General features: G+C 39.4%; 1 protein-coding gene across 5 annotated transcripts in view; it reads left to right on the forward strand.

Annotated features, from left to right (window-relative positions):
- The first annotated feature begins 10 nt into the window (after positions 1-10).
- Positions 11-21,132, forward strand: part of dnajc5ga (DnaJ (Hsp40) homolog, subfamily C, member 5 gamma a) — a 35,677-nt gene continuing 14,555 nt past the window's right edge. For 3 of the 5 annotated variants that reach the window (XM_061707075.1, XM_061707079.1, XM_061707080.1), the window contains exons 1-5: positions 11-115; positions 1,313-1,381; positions 15,549-15,673; positions 17,178-17,391; positions 18,151-18,307. In XM_061707075.1, the coding sequence (XP_061563059.1) occupies positions 15,558-15,673; positions 17,178-17,391; positions 18,151-18,307 (487 nt within the window). In that variant the 5' untranslated portion in view covers positions 11-115; positions 1,313-1,381; positions 15,549-15,557. Of the gene's footprint in view, positions 116-170; positions 275-932; positions 1,172-1,312; positions 1,382-15,548; positions 15,674-17,177; positions 17,392-18,150; positions 18,308-21,132 lie in introns of those variants that run through there. The other 2 variants (XM_061707078.1, XM_061707077.1) reach the window with 2 other exon arrangements.

Below are 21,132 nucleotides of genomic sequence, written 5' to 3' on the forward strand. Positions count from 1 at the left end.
GCAGAGAGACCTGACAGCTACCGCTAACGGAGCTGCTGCTTCTGCTGCCGTTAACACCAACACATGCTCTATGAGCCAGCACACCTCACCACACACACCTCTGACTTTACATAGGGTAAGGAACTCTCTTTGTGCTCAATCAGCTAGCGGGAGGTTAGCTTACCATGCATAGCAAGGCGTAAATGGAACAATGTATTCTCTCACATTTAAAACGAGGTGTAAACATTCAAGTAAACCTGCAGTCACCTCACCTATGTCCAATCAACATGCGTGTGTATGTATATTATATATATATGTGTGTGTGTGTGTGTGTGTGTGTGTGTGTGTATGTATATATATATATATATATATATATATATATATATATATATATATATATATATATATATATATATGTACACTGACAAGTGTGTATGGTTCCTAGCAGCCAACACATGTAATTGAATGCTAACTTGATGAGGGTTTTAGAAATAATTGAATCTGTGCACGTCGAGCAGATGAGCTGAGATCCTGAAAAGGTTGACACTTTGTTTCTAATCCATTACCAGTTTACCAAAAACTGCCTACACTAAAAAGAAATGTTTGGTTTGTGTTAAAGCTGAATGTGAAGCCTCCGGGCTGTACCTAAAGTAGCCCTGTTAGTACATGTGTGAAGTTTAGATGGCTTAATTGTAGAGGTAAGATGGGAGTTTTAATGATGGGTCAGCTAATAGCCTGATACTCCAGGCAGCAAGTCTTTCTCTGCTTCATTTAGAAAGCCAGACATAATTTACAACATTTGACAACATTTATTTAGTGAAACTGCCCCACTGTGATTGTAGGACATTTATGAATGGTGAGGTGTAAAATAGAAGTTGTCCTCTCTGCGAGCAGGGATTAGGAAGGGATTAGAGCTCCGCAAGGACGAACAGGTGACGATCAGCTGTATTCCTTCTTTTATTCTGCACCTATCCGCCATTCAGACAGGAGACTTTACATCCCACTGAAGTCTCTTTCTTTTGCTTGCTTGCTTGGTGTCTGCCATGTGAAAGGTTTAGGGATTGTTTGGACTATGGAGCCTGTTTTTAATTGTTCATCCACTCTGCACAACGCTTGTAAGACAAGTAAACATAAACCTGTGTAGGAGACATAAACAAGCAGAGGTTGAGTTTTTCCTCACATTGGAACTCTTGTAAGACCTTATCCTAATTGTTTTGTGTGTTTAATGGAGTTAATGTTTATTCTTTAATTTTTATTTATTGATTAATGAATTAATTCAAATGCTTTCTTTCTTACTTACTTCCCCACTGCCATGGCGTGGTGACCTGTCCAGGGTGAACCTCGGCCTTTCCCCCAGAGAGCTGGGACAGGCTCCAGCAGACGCCCCTGATCCTCAGTTCCAGTAAGAGGCTATCCATAATGAATGTGTGGATGTTTTTAATGTCTGTTCAAATATTTGGAAAAGTTGTTCAATATTAGGCTAGCTAACTTGTGGTTAGGTCAATGACTTTTGGTGTTTTCCCAAGCTGATCAAGGCCACAAGCCAAAAACCAGTTAACTTAAGAGGTACCTGACCTGCCAACCAGCTGTTGGCCCACGTAGGACTGCACTTATTGAATTGAACTCTACAATGGCGCTGCTCAGGTGGCAGCCTGTGGTAGCGATTCTGTCTAACTGTGTCTTTTCTTATTATGTAATTGAAATGAAGAGCTTTTACGAGGTATCTTTTGTCCATCTTTGGAAAAAAAAAAAAAGCTTTACTTTTTTAGGAGGCTTTTTTAGTGATTTAGCTGGCCTGCAAATATCCAAAGAAAACGGGATTTGTCAGTTTTGATACGTGGGGGAAAAAAAAGAACTAATTAGGTTTTTCATTGTCTGATTTAACGGTCAATGCCAGTCAAACTGTATCTTTCAAGTCATCACCTGAGTAATTGGTGCATTCCTACTTTGGTAATGATTCCATCATTTTCACACAGTAAGGCTGAATTATGGTTCTGCGTCAAAACGACGCCGTGCCTACGGCGTGTGGTTTTTGTACACGCAGAGGACACGCCGTCACATGCGCCGTCACTGACGTGCACCTCCCGAAAATTGTAACTACGCGTCGAGGAGACGCCGACCACACGCAGACCGAGAGGGCTGTGATTGGTTCGTTTGAAAGCGAAGCATTTCCGGTTTCCGGTTTGAATCAGTAGTGAACTTCCAGGGCTTTTTTCTTCGTTTATATGTGATTTTTTTTGTTTTTGTTTTTTGCACAATAGTTGTCCTTATTTCTTTGATTTACTGTGACCGGAAAAAGTCGGATAAACCATTCAGAATAAGATCGCTAACTAGTGGCCGCGGGGGGGGGTACTGCACCACGACCAAATGGAGAGACGGAGAACTCCGAACGATTCGTGACGGCGTCACGGGTGCGCCGTGTGCTCTGCGTGTGTGTGACGCAGAACCATACCCGCACCTTAATACAGTCCAGTACCACACAGTTGGCCTTTGGTGTGATTGCTGTTTTGTCAGTACAGGAGTTTGAATTTTCTTCCCACTACTCCCACTGTAAGTTAGAGGAAATCCTAAAAAAGAAAACTTTAGGCTACATAGGTAACCCTGGCTCTTTAAGTCGCATGAATGAGTTTGGCATTCATAAGCCCGTTTCCAGTCTGTCCTAGCTGAGTGCAATTGGAGATTTAGATTAAGTCATACTTTAGGCATTCCACATATAAGACACTCACTAATGCTTCTCACAGCATCTGTCACCCATATTTTACTTGGTCATCAAGAAAAAAAATTCAAGAAAAACTTCTTACATTTTTGTTTAAAGTTAAAAGGCGATATATAATATTGACCATGGTTCAATTTCAACTAGGACTGGGCGATATATCAATTTGATCAATGAATTTATTATTGACAGTTTATGGCAGTGTTAAAATGAAAAACAAAAAAAATCAGTTTTCCCTTTTTATTTGCATAATTATGATACAGATCCTCTACCGTTGCGTCCACAGTGCAAAAATGCTTCCCTTCAAGATATCTGTTCAGAAACGAACAAAAACACGAAGTTGTGGCTCCTTCTGTTAAAAGTGAGTAGTTTTCCCCAAATATGTTCCCCGAACGGGTAGTTTCTCAAGTCGGCTGGAAGTTCTTTGTGTCAGCGATGTCCAGCATAGTTCAAACTGTTCAGCCACATGACTAATTTATTTTAGGCTGAATGAAGACAATCAGCTGAGTGGGCAGTGTGTGTGGTGCAAACTGCCATCAGCTGTAAAGTTTGTTTGTAGTCCGGGGCAATTAATACAAGTAGGTAAATTTACCCAATTATTACCCCAATACCCAAAGGTGCACAACATGACGGTGGAACATTTGGCAACATTTCCTACAGTAACGTATATGAAAAGAAGAAATGGTAAAAATAAATTACAGATGGATGGTTTGAAATGACGTGTATGACTTCCCGGCTTGATTATTGTCATGCCCTTTATTTTGGTATCAACCAAACTTTACTGCGTCGTTTACAGCTCGTCCACAATGCTGCTGCTCGCCTGCTGACAAATACGCGGAAGCACAACCAGCTGTCTTTCATTCTTTACACTGGCTCCCCGTTCAATTTAGAGTTAATTTAAAGCTCTTTGTTTGTTTTTAGTGCCATGAATGGCTGAAATGGGTGAAAAAGTGGGGTAATCGTGGTTTTGCAGTAGCTGCTTCTGAACTTTGGAACACGCTGCCCCTTGAGTTACGGTCCCTCAGACCAGCCTCAGTTCAAATCCAAACTAAACATGCACCTATTCAGATTGGCATTTGGCTCAGAATAACATTTTTTAAATTTATTTTTAATTGATTGATTTTATACTTCTATGTATTTCTCATCGGATTTTTTTATTTTAACTATAAAGCACTTTGTTCAACAGTGGCTATACAAATAAAGACCGATTGATTGATTGACTCTACTATACTTTTTTAAACACTAAGGTGTGGAGGCAAGGGTAATATAGTCGCTTTCACTTTGTTTTTGTCCAGCAACATATAGACCACTAAGCTTTGTCTGAAGAAGAAATCTAGGGATTGGAAGAACAGCAAGAACTTGGTCTGCAACCTTGAAATGTCTATGCACAGCTTTCCTCTCGAATACATTTAAAAATTTGTCTTGAGGCACAGAAAGGGCACTGCGCAGCCTCATGGGCTTGGTGCGCATAATTCAGACCATTTTGTCTAGAGTCGGACAAAAACTTCTCATTAAGAAGAGAACATCTCAGTAGGGCACTGCATGGTTGCAACCTACGTCTTCTTACACACTTTATCATGCAGCTAGAATGGTTACCCTCACACAGCTCTTTCCCTGAGTTTTAACCCATTTTTTCTGATCAGTGATTTAAGTGTCGGGTGATAAATGTTTCAGTCCGCCCTGAGACTGAGGCCCCATCCACACGAAGACAAGCGCAGGCCTAAACGCCAAAGTGTTTTATAAAACAAGCGTATCATCCATACAAAGCCAGGTTTTTGGGGGTCTCCAAACAACCATTTTTGAAAACAGATTCCAGAGTGGAAAGATTTGAAGACGCCGTCTACGTGGCTCCGTTGTTACTGCCTCTCCGCAACTTTTCTGAAATGCTTGCATCATACACGTCACTCGTACTTCCATGTTTACAGATTTCTCCATGCCCAATGCATCACAGCGCCACTAACAGGCCTGGCGTTTATTTTACAGTGTTTTCAGACCTATGGAGTACATTCATGTGGATGCACACATTTACTGACAAATCCTCATCTTTACAAAGAATGTTTGTGAAATTATAAGCCTTTCATCTTTGTGTGGATATAGCCAGAAGTTGATGCATGCTGGAATTCAGGTGTTTTATTGACTATGAAACAGCATGAGAAGCATTACAACGGCTTTCACAACATCCTTGGCCCTGAGTGCATGGGGGTGGGGTGCTGGTCAGCCATCATTGCCTCTGGGTAATGAGTGGCAGAACTCATCAAAGTCAGATTACTGATAACCTGATAACCTTTGTTTTGGGAATAGGGCCAATTGATTATCAGTAGCTCAGACGCCCCCCATCACAGGAATTGGATGTAGAGGAGCAGAATGGGTTTGGTTTGCCACTTAGCTGTCAGATAACATGTGTGATCATATTTGTGCATGTTGAACTTTAGACTTGGTAAGAAGAGGTGGCACAGATTCAAACACTGGATTTTTGGTCACTTCAAGATTTGGAACAGGAGTATTATATAGCCAAAGAGTAAGTGTTAGATACTTAGATCCCATTACTTTCCCTGGATGAAGAACTTGTGTTTAATGCGTTTTGGGCAGTGTAAATGCAGGAGTTGTGCTGTGTGTTTGGCTGGCTTCACCATTGTTGGAAGAACTGGCTGATGCAGCAATAGGTGCATGAGATGGACCAGATGCCAGATGCATGGCAATATCACCTTAAGTAACAGCAGGATTTGCGGGATGGTTTCCCCCAAATCCTGTTACACGACTTGAAATATGACTAGTCCAGTCAACCTCTGCCCCTCCCGCCATTGCAGTTGTTGCATAGAACTTTTCTGAAGCTCTTCAGATTGTTAATGGCCCAAGTTTCATTTCTTGCAAAGTCTGACATTTTAGTAGTCTTCCTCTACTGTGAAGACGAGGAGTTCGCCGACCACCTCCTCTCGTTATCAATAAATTCCACCCAGGTCCTGCCATTATGCTTCATTCTGTTTACATCAGACCTGACCTCCGATTAAGTGTACCCTCGGAGGTGGGTTATTTACGTCGCCAGCTCCACACCCCGACTTTTGCTGGTTGTAGAAGGTCCTGTAGAAGTATTTCAGATTTTTATATTCTAGAAGTGGGAATAAATCATGGTCATGTGTTAATTCCCTACCATTTCTGATTAAAATAATGATAAATAGGATTATAAACTAATCTTTAACATAAGATGGCTTCTTAAATATGTTAATGAAAAAGACATATTTTTCAAATCACAACGTATTTGTTTCATGGCACTTTTATTTCATGCAGAGTAGACTCTTAAAGGAGAGTAGAGTTTTAACATCATCTCAACAATGACATAAGGAATACATCCCTGGAGTGATAGTAAAACAATCAAAAGCTTCATTAAATTTGTGACATTAAATCTGACTTTATTCCGCCAATATCATAAATTATAACCCACCCTGTTTAAGAGTCTGCTGGACAGTTTGATTTGTCACCATCCAATCAGAGGTCTAAAGACGGGTCAAAATTCGCAGCCACAACTTTGGAATCTTAACCGGAGTTTTGTGCTTCGCATCTGTGAACAGAATGATTGCAAAAGAACTTTGATTTTTTTTTTCAATAAAAAAAAATATATAAATCTCTCTCTTACATTCACATTTAATAACACCTATTTATTTATTTATTTATTTATTAATTTAACACCATTTCCCCTGCCTGGAGGTAGGCTTGAGGGAATGTGGTGATTAATTTGTCACACTTCATAAGGAGTTATTTTAAACAATAAAGGTGCTTATTTTTGGGTACAGCAGTGGAGGAGGTGATCTCAGGCTGCTGTGATCACTGATGAGAATTAAATGGCGGGTGTTGCCTGCAGCACTCACATGATTTTCAAAGCTTTAAAAAAGCTTTGAACTGGCACATAACATTACAGATACTTTTTGGTTGTTAACTATTAATAAGTCAAAACAATATTTTTGGTCAATGCCAGCTAATTTCTCTTTATATTAATTTGATTATACAAAATATAAGCAAAATTTAGATATTTTACATAGTAATGTAGATGAACTGACTGTTTCCTTTTTAACTCATTAATAAAGATGCTGTTGTCAGTCATTTTCTATATTGGTTTAGTGTCATAAAACATGGTGGAACATAACATATGTGATTATTTTTTCAAAATTTTGAATGTTCTTTTTTTTCTGTAAATGAAAAATCTGATGGAAATAATACAGTACTCCAAAAGCTAAAAACATACAATCCTTAACTGATTATATGCTTTTTTTCACCTCCAATAAGTGAGTGAAGGTAAATGGAAATGTTCTTAGACATGCAGATACAACATATGTCTCTATAACAGTGGAGTAAGTGGCCTGTTTTGTTATGTAACGTTTTATTCGTTACATAACAAAATTAATGTGTAATGTTCCTCCAGCAACTCCGGCTGGCAGATATTGTTACTTTTCATACATATACTCTTCTTGAAAGAAGAATCTGTCCTTATTCATTCCCTCCATAGAATTCATTTTATTTTATAAAACCCAAATTATTTAGCCACATTTGGGTGATCATTTAGTAGTTATTTGCTTTGCTGCAATGAATTACTCTGATCATTTTACCTTGGAAAATCCCTCTTGTTCCAGAAGGGTAATTTCATATTGCAGAACATTTTCTAAGTTATAATAATCTGTTTTTATTTCTTAAAGTTGTCTCTGCGATGACTCATCATTTGTGAGAGTTAAGAATGCAATAATGCTAACTCAGTTCTGAATCAGCTCTCAATTCAAATAATTTCTATTATCTATGCAAATGCATATAAGCATTGTGAAACTTGTTGTTTTATTTTATTAGAAATATTGTAATAAAGTAGATATGAACTCTTTTTTTTTTTTGCAGGGTTGAAACACGATTGATAGAATCATTCAAAGTATTTTTTTTTTTTCATTATATGCAGAAACAACCGTAAAGCACCAAAGGTGATAAAGAAAGGCCAGTCATCATCTTCCTCACCAGAATCCACTGCTGTCTCTTAATTTTGCCCCCTGGATGACACTCTAATTTTAGACAGCTCTGTATCTGTTTGAGTGAACAGAACACAGTCGCGTGCAAACTCTACTTCTTAAACACCAGCTCACAACTCACTTCATGGTAGAGGTGTTAAAATGAACCTTGTGAATGTGTAGGTATCACATGGTTTTGACAGATAAAGAGCTGTGCCAAGGTTTTGGTTTCAAAAGGGAAGAAAAGATTAATAGATTTTGTTTATTAACTGACTGGGACACAACAGTCGACAGTAAATACAACTGTTATTTTCTTTAAACCTAAAATTTAAATGGAACCACCTCTTTTGCGTGCACACAATTTATTTATCTATTTGTAACACACTCAATTGATAACATGTAGTCTCTAGTTTAAAGAATAACAGCTTCTTTCGAAAAAGTGTGCATCAACATGAACACACTTGCTAAGATGTCAGCAGGTAGGAGACAATTTAAGTCTGTCTGTAGCATATCAGCCTTTAAACAAATATAGGGAAATTAGGGGCCTGGGTTGGTGGTGACTGAGGGAAAAATAAAGATTTTTAGACTGCAGGAAAGTGCTTAGCTTAAGTATAATAATAGAAACTTTATCAGATTTCATATTTTATTTGAAGAAAATTTTAATTTTTCAATCATCAGTTTTGTGTCAAAAAAAAGAAAAGAAAAGAAAAACGCTAAGAATAGCGAATCCAGAGTTTAGTCTTCTCAGTTCAGTTGTATTAATGCCTGCAGGGAAATTATACACAAAAAAAGCCTTCAGTGAAATGTATAAAGTCACTATAAAGACGTACTGTAGAAGGTTATGGCTGTGGGCAGGAATGAGCTCCTGCGACTGGAGTTCACTGGTGTTTAATTGCAGTGCTGTGAAGGGAATTTATTTTAGTGTACCTTACGTAGAAATAGTTATAATGCAATTTGTAATGTTAGGATCTTGGCACATTGAGTAGATTTGGGGTCTGTGCGCACTGTTGCTGCATACGCACAGTAGTCCAATGATTACTGTGGATCATTGGCATTAATGATATCATTGGCCTTGTGGATCTCATCTTTGTAAGATCTCCGCCATTTTTAGATGTAATCTTTTAACTCAGTTTTTCAGATTCATTTATTTTCCCCACTTTCTAAACCCACTTATTCCAATTCAGGGTCACAGGGATGTCTGCAGGAACTGACAATAAAGCTAACTCTGTCAACAGATTAACTTTGTAGAGTGATAAAAAAGATCAGAGGAGTAATGGGGTTAGTAAATAATGCACTCCATAGCAACAAACAAACTGAACACACTAGCATATCATGAAATGAACATGATTAAACCAAGTTTCCTTGAGAGAGTGCACAAAATACAGTACTGAAAACAAGATTACATGTATGACTCTTCTTTACTAAATCGCCCTTCGAAACATTTGACAACCTTTTGACAACAGAAACAGAGTGCTATACTAGCCTTTAGCGATGTGGTAACAATCAGTACATAAATACAGCTGTAGCTACATGTTATGAGAATGGCACAGGTATTGGTTTTCAAAAAGTTTGCTGCTTCACTTTTAAGATACCATAGACTGTAAAAAAACACCAATAAAAAAAGCATTAAGTCACATGTCTCATTGGTTTCTAAAGAACAGTTACAGTTTTGAGGCCTCTTTTTCTATGTACTGAGCGCAGCCATGTTTCCTGGCAAGTTGGTGGATAGCCACGGTAACCCTGTGCTATTGTTTTAGAAGCATGTTATCTGAACTACAATAAACTGTAGTTCTGAAGCTACACATCACCACACTGCTTCACGACACAACCTGGTCATAATGATCAATTTCTACATGATCACAGATTTTATTTACTGTAGTTTTATATTAATTTGCTTACAAGTATTCCTTTTATTGTTCAACATGTCATTGGTAGAAGCTGCTTTGTCAGTACCCACAGTAAAACATGTCATGTAAGTGTATTGGTTAGCATACATTTGAACAATTGTTTGGTTTGTGTTGTGCATGTGTGGAACTGTGTAGTTACGCTCTGACCAGGACATTGGTCCGTCTGACTTAGACTTGGATGAGTAATCTGGTTGATTAGCGAAATGTAATCTTCTTTAGTCAGTGACCTAGGTGCCATTGTTTATATGGGTAATAGTGTATGAGTCATAGTTTGATGCGTTTGCACATTAACCATGGTTTAACAGAAATCCGTTAAACCACTCTTTTATTTAAGTGCTGTACATTTGCGATATAAATATTGATAATACATTTGGTCAATTATATGGACACTCACTACTTATTTTTTTTATTTATTCATTTTTTTATTTTAAAGGGGACCTATTATGAAAAACACATTTTTTCTTGATTTAAAATAAATAAAGTGGTCTCCCCTCAGCCTGCCAACTCAGAGAAGGAGGAAAGCAACCAAATTCTGCAGTGTCTGTACAGCCGCCTGGATGAGCCATCCAGTGTGATGTGGATCTACGAGCCATTCAGAATCTGCACCCGTCGTTATGTAACCAAAATGCGGTTTACAGAGGTCGGCCTCCGAGGCGTGAAACCACGCCCACAACTAACTCCGCAGGCCGGAGCGTCCTCCATTTTTTCATAGCTGTGTATCGCGTCATTCAGGCAGCCAATCAGCACAGAACCTCATTATCATAGCCTCCCCGCCCACTCAGAATCAAAAACTTGTTTTTAAGACATTCAAGGCCTGTTTAAAATAGGTATTAGATGCCATAATAGGTCCCCTTTAAGAATGTTTCTCCTGTTCTGGTGATCTCCACTTAAATCCTCCCAATACTGCAGAAAATGTTGTAAGGGGGGATGACATTTTTCTGTTTAAACGGTCCAGAATATTTCAGTGCAGCTAAGTTAACTAATGGCTCTTAATTTTCATCAATCTTCGCCCCCTGCTTCTCTCCACAAATCCAGTTTACACAGCACACATTTCTCCCCACATCTTCCAAGGTTGCACACCTCTTTTCACTTGTAGGTGCTACAGTAGCAGAATAAATTAATAATAAGAATAAATCAATAATAGTATCACATGTGTTCCTAATATCATGCAGCAATAGTTATTGAGTGTTGCTGGGTGGTGTCTGAGCATTCTTTGAGGGAATCATACATTCAGATTTCTTTGTATCAGTGTGACCTGGTAATACTGATTTTTGCCGGGTCTAATTTTAGTTTTTAGTCTTTTTTTTCTTTTTATATTTAACGCTTCACAGCCTTTTTTAAACATTTTTATTATTCAATATATATAATATCAAATTGTAGTATCTTATTTTATTGTGAAAGCAGTAGTAGGAATAGTAGTTATATGGTAATTTGCTACTTTAAAAAATCTTTTATTATTATAGTGAGATTTGGCTATACACCTTGACTTTTGTTCCTCTTTTGTTGCACAACACTATAACTTGTCTGGGATCAATGACTGGGATCAGAGTATACTGCACCTACTCCTCACCTCCAGCAGGGTGGTTTTAGCTATGTGAGGTGAATAAGGTGGGCCAATTTACAACACGGCACCGCAAAATACGAGAGGAGCCTTCAAAATCACTCTTCTGAAACGTTGCAGATCATCCGTCCAATTATATTTAAGTCTGTGTTTCACTCACAGTAAAATATTTCCATGCCAATACTCCAGCTGACCGCGGATTGCTTTGACATTGAAAGTGCCGCTGTTCATATGACCAGTATGGAATTGGTAATAAGGTTGACCTGCCTATTACCAGCCAGGCCAAACATGTTGAAAATCAGAATTCCTGCTTTCTCGGCCGGTCAATCAGTTCATCGCAAAATTTCAGTACAAGAGGTGTTTGGGATCCCACAGTGGTTCTTAGCTGTCCCAGACAAAGAAAGTGGAGTACGTCATCACCAAGTGCCAACCATCTAACTTCGGGGATAAGGCTCATGGAGAACCAAAGTTTGTTGTAGTTCCTCGACGGACCGCGGAAGGTTGGCTCCAAAAGTGAGTCCATGTGTCTTGACTCCCACATTAGAATGTCCAACTTTAGAGCGTTGAGGGCTCCTAAAGCCCTGCATCAGCCAGCAGTCTCCTGTTCTACAATATCTGTACCACCTGAACGCGAGATGGGAGAAAGTGCCAGTGCTCTGGCTTGTTCCTGTTCCAAAAAAGTTAACTCCAGGTGATCTCATGGATGGATAAGCTGCTTGCCCTTAGATGTCATGTACTGAAGCTGCTGGAGAGACTGGTCTTGACTGACTTCAGGTGGAGGGTGAAAAGGTATCCTGACCCTCTATATTTTGCCTACCAGCCCAAAGGCACCGCGGTAGGGGGGTTAGCGTTTCCATTGAACGAAACTCTGAAGCTCTTCCTACCTCATCCTGCGAGACCTCTCTTCACATCAAAGAAAAATAAGATCTCGACTTCAAAGAAGATGAACTATCAAATCTTTCGATTTGGACAAACTGTTGCTGTTGCGAAAATAGTCACCAGAAGAAGAAGACAGCGGATGATCATTCAAATAATAATTAAAGTGCAACGCCCTTATGTAATGCAGTAGCCTCGTGCATTATGATTAAGTAGTGTTATAGCCAGGGTGCGATTTGCCGGTGGGGATGGTGGGGATTTTCCCCCCCTCTGGTTTACACGTCCTACCCTCTGCTGAATTATTTTTATCCTCGGTGGGGACAAAATGTATCCCCCCCACCCAAAGTATTTTCACCATTACATCGTAATTATTAACAAGTAATAACAACCACAATACACAGAGTCCGTGTTCATTCTGCTTGTGCTGTGATTTTGATACCAGGAGCGAGTCAGAGGCATCGCGCCCACAGAAAGCAGTTTTATTTTGAAAACCAACCAGATTTTCTTGCATTCCAAAAGTCTGACTTCCGGCCCGCCAAAATAAAAGATCCAGTCAGTCAAATGAATGAAAAAATTAAAAGAATCCAGAGCAGCATATCCTCATATTTTACAGGATCACAACCAAAAATCCCGAGAAAAAATGCGACAGAAGATGAAACAAGATCTGACATTGTTGCTGATGGGATGGAGGACAGCAGCATCTCCCCGGCTGAGGAGAGCTCCCATGTTTTCTGTTAAACTGATATAGAGAAAGAATTTAAAAAAATATTAATTTTGTTTATTTTTATTTGGCACATTTAAAAACAATATTAGGAGAAAATATTTCTGCAAATGCAGTGGTTCAGTTCATGTTCAAAATAGGCCTACCGCCTACGTTATGTTATGTAGCTTAAGTGTAAGGTTTACACAAGAAACACGTTTTCATATAGCCTATACTGTTGGCCCGCTGTTGGGTGGTAATTTTTCTGAATAAAAATATTTCTCAAAATTATCCCTGTAAATGACCTTTTAATGTGATTATTTCTGTAAATGTGTTTTTGTGTTTGTTTTGCTTATTGGCGTTGTTTGGAGCCAGGCTTTTATTTTGTTATATATTAAGACGAATATTTAGTGCTTTTATTTTGAAGGCGTCTCGCCGAGAACTTCAGCGCTCCGGTATTTAACGGTAAAGTTTAACAGCTGTTGAAACATTTTCTACAAGACTAAACTAGTGTCGGGAGTGCTAAAGTGTGCCTAACCGACACAAAAAGCACCTGGCTGATAAGGGGCTGATAATTGTTTTATTTGTACATTTTATACAGTATTTATGTATATATTAAGTTTGGTTGTCATGGTTACTTTTATTTATTTACTGTCAGTTAACGGGTTTGCCGACCCAGCGAGCTGCTGTGTCGGCCTGTATTTGAGTTGGATGAAACAATGTATGTATATAGTGAGATTAACTTTGTTTTATTTTATTCCTTCATAGCTCTTACGGTGTGTTTGAGGTGATTTTATATTGAAGGAATAAAAACATCTATGAACCATCAGTTAGAGAGTCAACCGTCATCAGTCGGGGATGCTACAATCCCCCCTCTGGTTTTTTCACAAATCACACCCTGGTTATAGCACAACCAGATTGTATTAATGAGGCCAAAAACAGCTGGAAACTAGATTTTCACTAGTGACTAGACTAGTGTAAAAAGGTTTTTGCGAATTGTAGGCATTTCCATTACAGGGATTCCTTTGCAATACGTAAGTTTTGCACAAATCTAGGAGTAATGGTGGTTGTGGTGGTATTAGATGGTGTTGATGGCGCTGGTTATGCTCTCAGCATTTGCACCTGGTCGTGGAGCCACTAATACGGACTTCAAGGATTAATGATCAGCTACTCAGGATAAACTCCCTGGTGTCTTTTGCTGGACAAAGGGGACAGGAGGGTGACTGTTTTTCTCCAGATATTCACAGGATTAGGTACAACATCATAAACAGCTTGAATCAAAATCTTAATGCAGTAGAACTCTGGTTTCCAGATATTAGATCAAGTGAACTTTCATCATGGTGTTCCAGTCCAAGCTCCTCGTTGACTCATTCCTACCAACTTCCTGGCTTGTATGTCCTCTAAGCCTGCCCAAATTTCCTCCTTAAGGAAACTTTGCTGGCGTTTACCTTGAACATTGTTCACCCTGGCTACTGGAGGTTAACCAATGCCTGCACCCCCTGTTGTTTTGAACCCCACAACCCCTCTGCCTCACCCTTGATTGAGAGATTTGTCTGTACTCCTTTTTCTGCATGCACACACATGGATGATTGACAAATGATGATTAGCTGCTTCAGGCCTTTCAGAATCAACCTTCTACCTGGGACGGATGTAGTGGTGACTGTCAGATCATCTATAAAAGGCTATTACTGGGGGCTGTCAAACTCGCATCTTGATCAAGGCCCCTTCACTCTACCTCTGCTGACTTGACAGTCATGTTTAAGGCGAGAGCACAAAGAATGACTATGAGATGCAGCCCATAATTATGCTCTTTTCCAGCCAATGTCAGTCTGATGTACCTGACCCAGCAGTGACTCTATACCTGAGATGACCATAGTAATCCAGGATAAGGGCTGTGTTTTTGCTGGGAATTTAACAAGCTTGAGTGGGATCATCCAGTACCCATTACTGAGATCCATCCCCGTACAATGAGGTCTCTTTTCCATTTGAGTCCATATGAATTGTGTCGCCACACCGGTCTGTTCAAAGCAGCCAGGTGCTGAAGGGATTCCACTTCTCTGAGCAAAGGTGTCGATGTAGTTGTTGTGACAAGATACTGAAAATACCTTGCCTTCAACACGTAGTCCAGAGACATTTCACTACTAGATTCGTCTTCCTTGGAGATCCATACAAACTCTGGTTGGCATCCAGTGATGTCTTGATTAGATCATGTGATCTGGGGCACGTGATTTCTGATTGAAAGAAAATTATTTGATTTTTTTTTCATTTTTATTTCAGTTAATAGCAATATTAGAATTTTTATATATTATGTTTTATTGTTTATCAATAAGTGTCAGTTCTAAACACATTTAGGGTGTTTTTTTCATTTTTTACTTTAAAAAAAAAAATCTCTCCCACTACTTTATTCGTCTCTCCTATAACATCCATTACAAATATATAAAAATTGTAACGCCAATAGCTAGCTCCTTTCCTCACTAAGAATTGGCAACAATGGCTGACATAAACATAAAGGTAAAGAGGGCTCCTTTGCATATCAGAAATGTCTGCAATCTGGAATTATTTCAAATTTGACGGTGAATACAGTGCTACAGCAGCTTCTACTGTTTGCAATTTTGATTTGTCTTTTTTGTGGTTTGCCGAAGTATCAGATCAGGACTCTTTATTGGCCAATACTCAAAATCATATGACTTGGACTCAGTTTAACTTCTATTCTCAGGGAGCACAGTTTAAATATGGGTTACAATGTTCAAATTCTGTGCTATGATGCATTATAATCTCTCAATAATTTTGACCAAGTGACTCTTAACTGTATTTATTTTTTGGTTTTTCTTAGAGGTGAGCTATGGCTGAACAAAACTCCCGTCACCAAAGGAAGATGTCCACCACTGGGGAAAGTATATACAAAGTACTAGGACTGGAGAAAGGAGCTTCAGCAGAGAATATCAAAAAAGCTTACAGGTAAACTCTTTGAACATTAAGTCAACCAATAATTATCCTTCTTTTGCCGCGCTGGGACCCGGAGCAAGGCCCGTCATCCCAAGGGAGCTACAGAGGAGATACCAATGTTGCAGGCAGCCCTCCATTGTCTCCTCGCCTCCGACAGTCCCCTGCTCCTGTATATTACAGTACATAACTCTTGTGAGGTTCAGCAGTAGGAAGATAATCCATGCTCTAATTGGTACTTTGAGTGTTTCCTTCTGAAATGTTTGTATTTGTGCCCCCTTTGTCTTCCTCCAATAAGCTGAACTGATACTGCACAGTGACATTATGGCTGTGGACCAGTGAGTAAATAGAAAAATGTCACAGGATATCCACAGTACCATTGTTAAAAACAAAAACTCCTGCGGCAGGTATTTCTTTCTTGGACATGGTTTTCATCAAAATTGCCATGGCAATGCGTGCAGTGATGCATGCAGTCAGGGTGATATTGACACAGAAATCTTTGATGAAAATATTATTTTATAAACTCAATTTTTTTATAAACTTAATTTTCAAGACGGTTAGATTTGAAAATGTTTTCATGCTCAATATGAATGTAGCTGTTTATTTTATTAATGAGCAAGCAATATTTAATTTCTCAGCTTTACATCAACTTGGACTCCTTTGTCTTTTTTTTTTTTTTTAAATGAAAAAGTGTGATTTTCAACAAACGCATCATTAATCTTCTTCTTAATATCTAAGCAGGGTTCATTTCTTATTGGGCCTGTTAAGCTTGTTTGTTGAGCAGGTGCCACTCATTGGGCAACAAAGTAGAAGTAATGATAGCATTCACTGGTCTGTTCGGGTTACTTTACGATGATGTGTTGGAAATTGCAGGCGGTGCGGTCTAGTGTACCTGCGTCAAATTAAGATGTTTCATAACAAAAAAGGGTCAAATAGTGAAGAGATATTCCTCCACTCAAGAACATGTTCTTATGAATGTGGGCATGTTTTTATCAGACCTTAAATGAAATAACTTAAAGAAAGGTGTTTGCTACTGTAATATGGATGAATGGATTGTTTTCATAATGGGATTTTTCTTTATTAATCAATTAATCAAAGTGCAGATGCATTTTTAGTGGACTTTTTCTGATAATTTATTTAGGGAGTTTTCTCTAGTTTGGGCTTTAAAGGGCTGTTTAACTTTTAAAATGTAATTTTATGACTTTTTAATCCTAAGGGGATGCCATCAAAGTGCTGCTAGCAAATCTTCATAGCTAAAAAATCTAAGGTTAGGTGTTCTATGACAAACAAACTTATGTTTAATACAGTTAATTACAAATTATTTTCAGAAAACTAATAGCTTTTCTCTAGCAAGTAACATTTAACAAATCATGTCGGTCAAAAGCTGGAATTGTCTTGTTTTATTGTTATATTGACAACCTGGATGTGAACCTGTGGCTCATATGTGAACAATATATATTTTCATTATCTGTCTTTTAATCTAAACGTTTTTGAACCCCCCGCCCCTTTTTCCTCTCAGAAAACTAGCACTGAAGTACCATCCGGACAAGAACCCGGACAACCCGGAGGCAGCAGAGAAGTTTAAGGAGATTAATAATGCCAACTCTATTTTAAATGATGAGAACAAGAGGAAAATTTATGATGAGTATGGCTCCATGGGTCTTTATGTGTCTGAGCAGTTTGGAGAGGAAAGCGTCAAATATTACTTCCTTATGTCCAAATGGTGGTTTAAGGTAGGCACTTTTATCCTTATTGTCTTTCAGCTGGTGGCTTATAATATGGATAAATAATTTTGGGGGGTGGTAGTCAGTGAACAAGACCACGAAAAACCTGTATATATAAAAAAAAAACAAAAAGAAAACAACCTGTATATATTGTGAAAGTGTGAAAAGGGCTAATGGGAAGAAAAAAAACTCACAAAACTGACTGACAACTGGTATAGCCAGCCAGACATTTGTGTAAATGTCCCGACTTTTGTAGTCCAGCCAAAAATATATATATTAGAGCCAACATATACCAGCAAAATCTGTTCAATGTAATGCAATCCATCACAACAGACACAGCAGATCTCCTGCCACTGAGAACCTCTTGATGCTGGATTTTGTTGACATAATCATAAATTATTAGATTATGGCAATGTATTTGTGTCCATGTACTTACATCAGTTGTAATGCCTTTTTTTTATCTGTATCTTGCACTCTAAATACTGTTAAGTTAAGCCGTTCCATTACGTTTTGTTAGAAAGTAATAACTACATTTGAGGAATTAACCCCTGGATTATTGTCTTAGATTATAAACAGTATAGCACATATATGTTAATGGTTCTCAAATATACCTGCTATACTGACAAAATACTGCACATCTGTAATCTCTTTGAAAAGGTTGACTAAAATCCTCACTGTCAACAATTTAGAGATGAAGATTAAATTATTTTCTGAATTCCTTTTTGACTCGTATGGCTGAAAATCCATTTTTTTTTTGCATCCCTGCAGAGTTTAGTGCTGTGCTGTACAGTTTTTACCTGCTGCTGCTGTTGCTGCTGCTGCTGTTTCTGCTGTGGAAAGTGCAAACCTCCTGACGATGATGAAAGCTACCAGTATGTTGACCCTGAAGACTTGGAGGCCCAAATCAAAGCGGAGAAGGATGGAGGTGAATGACAGTGATGTCAGATTGTCACATAGTTCTGTTGTGGGCTCTGTTTTCTTTGATTAATAAATGGTAAATGGTCTGCACATACATAGTGCCTTTTTAAACTTGTCTAGGTTTTTCACACTCTAGGTTTCTCTTTCACCTACTTACATGTACATGTACATAGCGCAGCAGGGCTAAGATTCTTAATAACACTGGCCACATTCCTGAAAAGAAATATAGGGTTTTATTTTACTCCTATTAATGTTGAAAGATGAGCAGTTCTAGGTTTGCAAATAGGTGTCTTTTATGTCAACAAGCTATCTTTCCAGACTACATGGCATTCTTCCAACTTATTGAAATGCCATAACCTTTCCGGCTTTCTCAAAGTCTGTTGTAAGGTGTGTCCCTCTGACTGAAACCCCGGAGGCAGCAACTTTCCTTCCCAGAAGGAAATATCGTCAAGTGTTGTACATAGTGCTGGGCGGTATACCGGTTCATACCGAATACCGGTCTTTATTTTTCTTATGATATGAATTTTTCATATACCGTAATACCGGTGAGTATGTACAGTAGCGCACACAACGTTGGGAACGCCGCGCGGCACTACGTTCCGCCGCGCCGCGGAACGTCACGCCGCTGGACATTGTTTGTGAGGGGACTGTTTAGCAGTAGTGATGCACCGATTGTTCGGTAACCGAAATTGTTCGGCCGAAAATGGCAAAAAAACACTTTCGGTGTTCGGTGGAATAAGTGGGAAAAAAAACGAACAATTAATAACGCCGTTGTAATATAAGGAAATAGACTGGCCGCTCCCGTACCCGTTGCAAACTCATAGTAGTTCACTTTCAATGTCATATGTAACAAGAATATCAATAATATAAAGAAAATAATGAGCATGGGCATTCTGAGAAAAGCCTAAATGTCCCCTACTCTTTAATTTGTACTCAGCACAAAGTAAAATTGGAGAAAAAAAGGTTTGGAGAGAGAGTTTCAATAACAACCAGGTGAGCATCATGCCCGGGAGAAACACATACTCAAATGAGTTCAAATGAGACAAGGACATGGGCTGAATAATAGACTTGAGCGATAAAAAAGTATTGATTCATTGATGCTAGCGTTATTCCACGCAGCCAGATCAAATCAATCAGTGCTATCAGAACAAAGCAAGGCATTTGCCCGAAAAGAGATGGGGGTTGGCTGCAGATGTAAAACGACACAGAAGAGAAGAGGGTAAGCCTATAAATCTGTGTCCTGGTGTCAACTTTGACCACCTTTTACACTGCTGAATATGCCGTGTTTACTACTCTAATTTAGAGTGTTGTCTGTCATCTTTTCACATTAACTGACATGGATGTGGAGCTGGCCCCGTCAATAACCTGCCTAAGAGGGTACACTTAACCGTGGTCCTCCTCTAATGTAAATAGGATCCACGGGACGGCGGGGCCTGGGTGGGATTCATTGATGGTAAGACAAGGAGGTCCGCCGCAGATTACGGAAACTGTAAAAAGCAACTGGCTACTAAAATGGCAAACCATGCCTTTGCAAGAAATGAAACTCAGGTCATCAACAAATTGAACAACGTAAGAAGGAAGTTCTGTGCGGTCAGCAACCACACAGGCAGGAGTGACAGAGGAATACTTGACTAGTCATATTTAGATTTGTGGATTTGGGAGGGAGCAGCTTTGCAGACCCTGTTGCTATTCAGGGTAACATTGATCCGGCACCCACTCAATCTCCTGCATCACCCAGCTTTTCCGATGGTGAAGCCGAGCACACAGACAGCCTGGCCGCCATGTTACCTTTCGATAATGCCTCCTGACTCGTCTTCCCTCCTCTCAACCCGGCTCCAGGCACCGGGAAGACGATAACATTGTGCGTTTAAAAACACAAGTTCTTCATCCAGGGAAAATAATGGGGTTTACCTAAAAACACCTTTGGATGATCAGGCGTTTGGGTGGATGATACATTTGTCCAGATTTTAAGCATTGAGCACTGCCTGCCACATCCAATGTGGAAGGGACGCTATCTCAGTTTTCTCCAAAAGATTTCCAATTATATTTTCAGCCAACATCATTTTATGGGTGTAGCCTGGATAGCCAGCGGTGGAGGGATGATGGGGCTGAACATTCATCACCGATTAGATCTTGCTGGGGTCCAGAGAAAACTACAGAGTCCTTTTAACAGCATGACAAAGCAACATTAATTGCTTGCGTTAATTGATTGCCATGGCCAGGTGTCAATACTGCTGACATGAATTACAATTTTACGCTTAGACGTACCCACTAGTTTTAAAGGAGACCTATTATGGCATCTAAAAACTATTTTAAACAGGCCTTGAGTGTCTTAAAAACAAGTTTTTGATTTTTTTTTGCTAAATAAATGATAAATTCAGCCTCTGAGCCATGTCTTTATCTTCCCATTCTCTAACCTCATTATCTATGCGGGATTCTGAGTGGGCGGGGAGGCTATGATAATGAGGCTCTGTGCTGATTGGCTGCCTGAATGACGCGTAGAAAATGGCGGAAGCTCAGGCCGGCGGAGTTGTTGTTGTTGTTCCGGCCAGTTCTCAAATACACCTTCTGGTGCCACCTAGACACATCATCAGTGTTGTAGCCTGGGGTCACGGGGTGTTTCGGGTCTCACAACAGACACCCTCGCCCAGGTGACCCAGCCGGGGTGATCAAATCCCGGCTTGTGTCTAGGTAGCTTTTGTGGTCCACGGATCGCCCCGCTTGATCCACAGCCATCTTGACGCCTTCTCTGCTGCGTCTGAGATGTTTTTGATGGCTTTTCTGTGCTGCAGTCCCTTCACTCCCAGCATCTTGAATGCCCTGCTGAGAGAC

Source organism: Cololabis saira, chromosome 18 (genome assembly GCF_033807715.1).
Source record: "Cololabis saira isolate AMF1-May2022 chromosome 18, fColSai1.1, whole genome shotgun sequence".
Taxonomy (NCBI): Eukaryota; Metazoa; Chordata; class Actinopteri; order Beloniformes; family Belonidae; genus Cololabis; species Cololabis saira.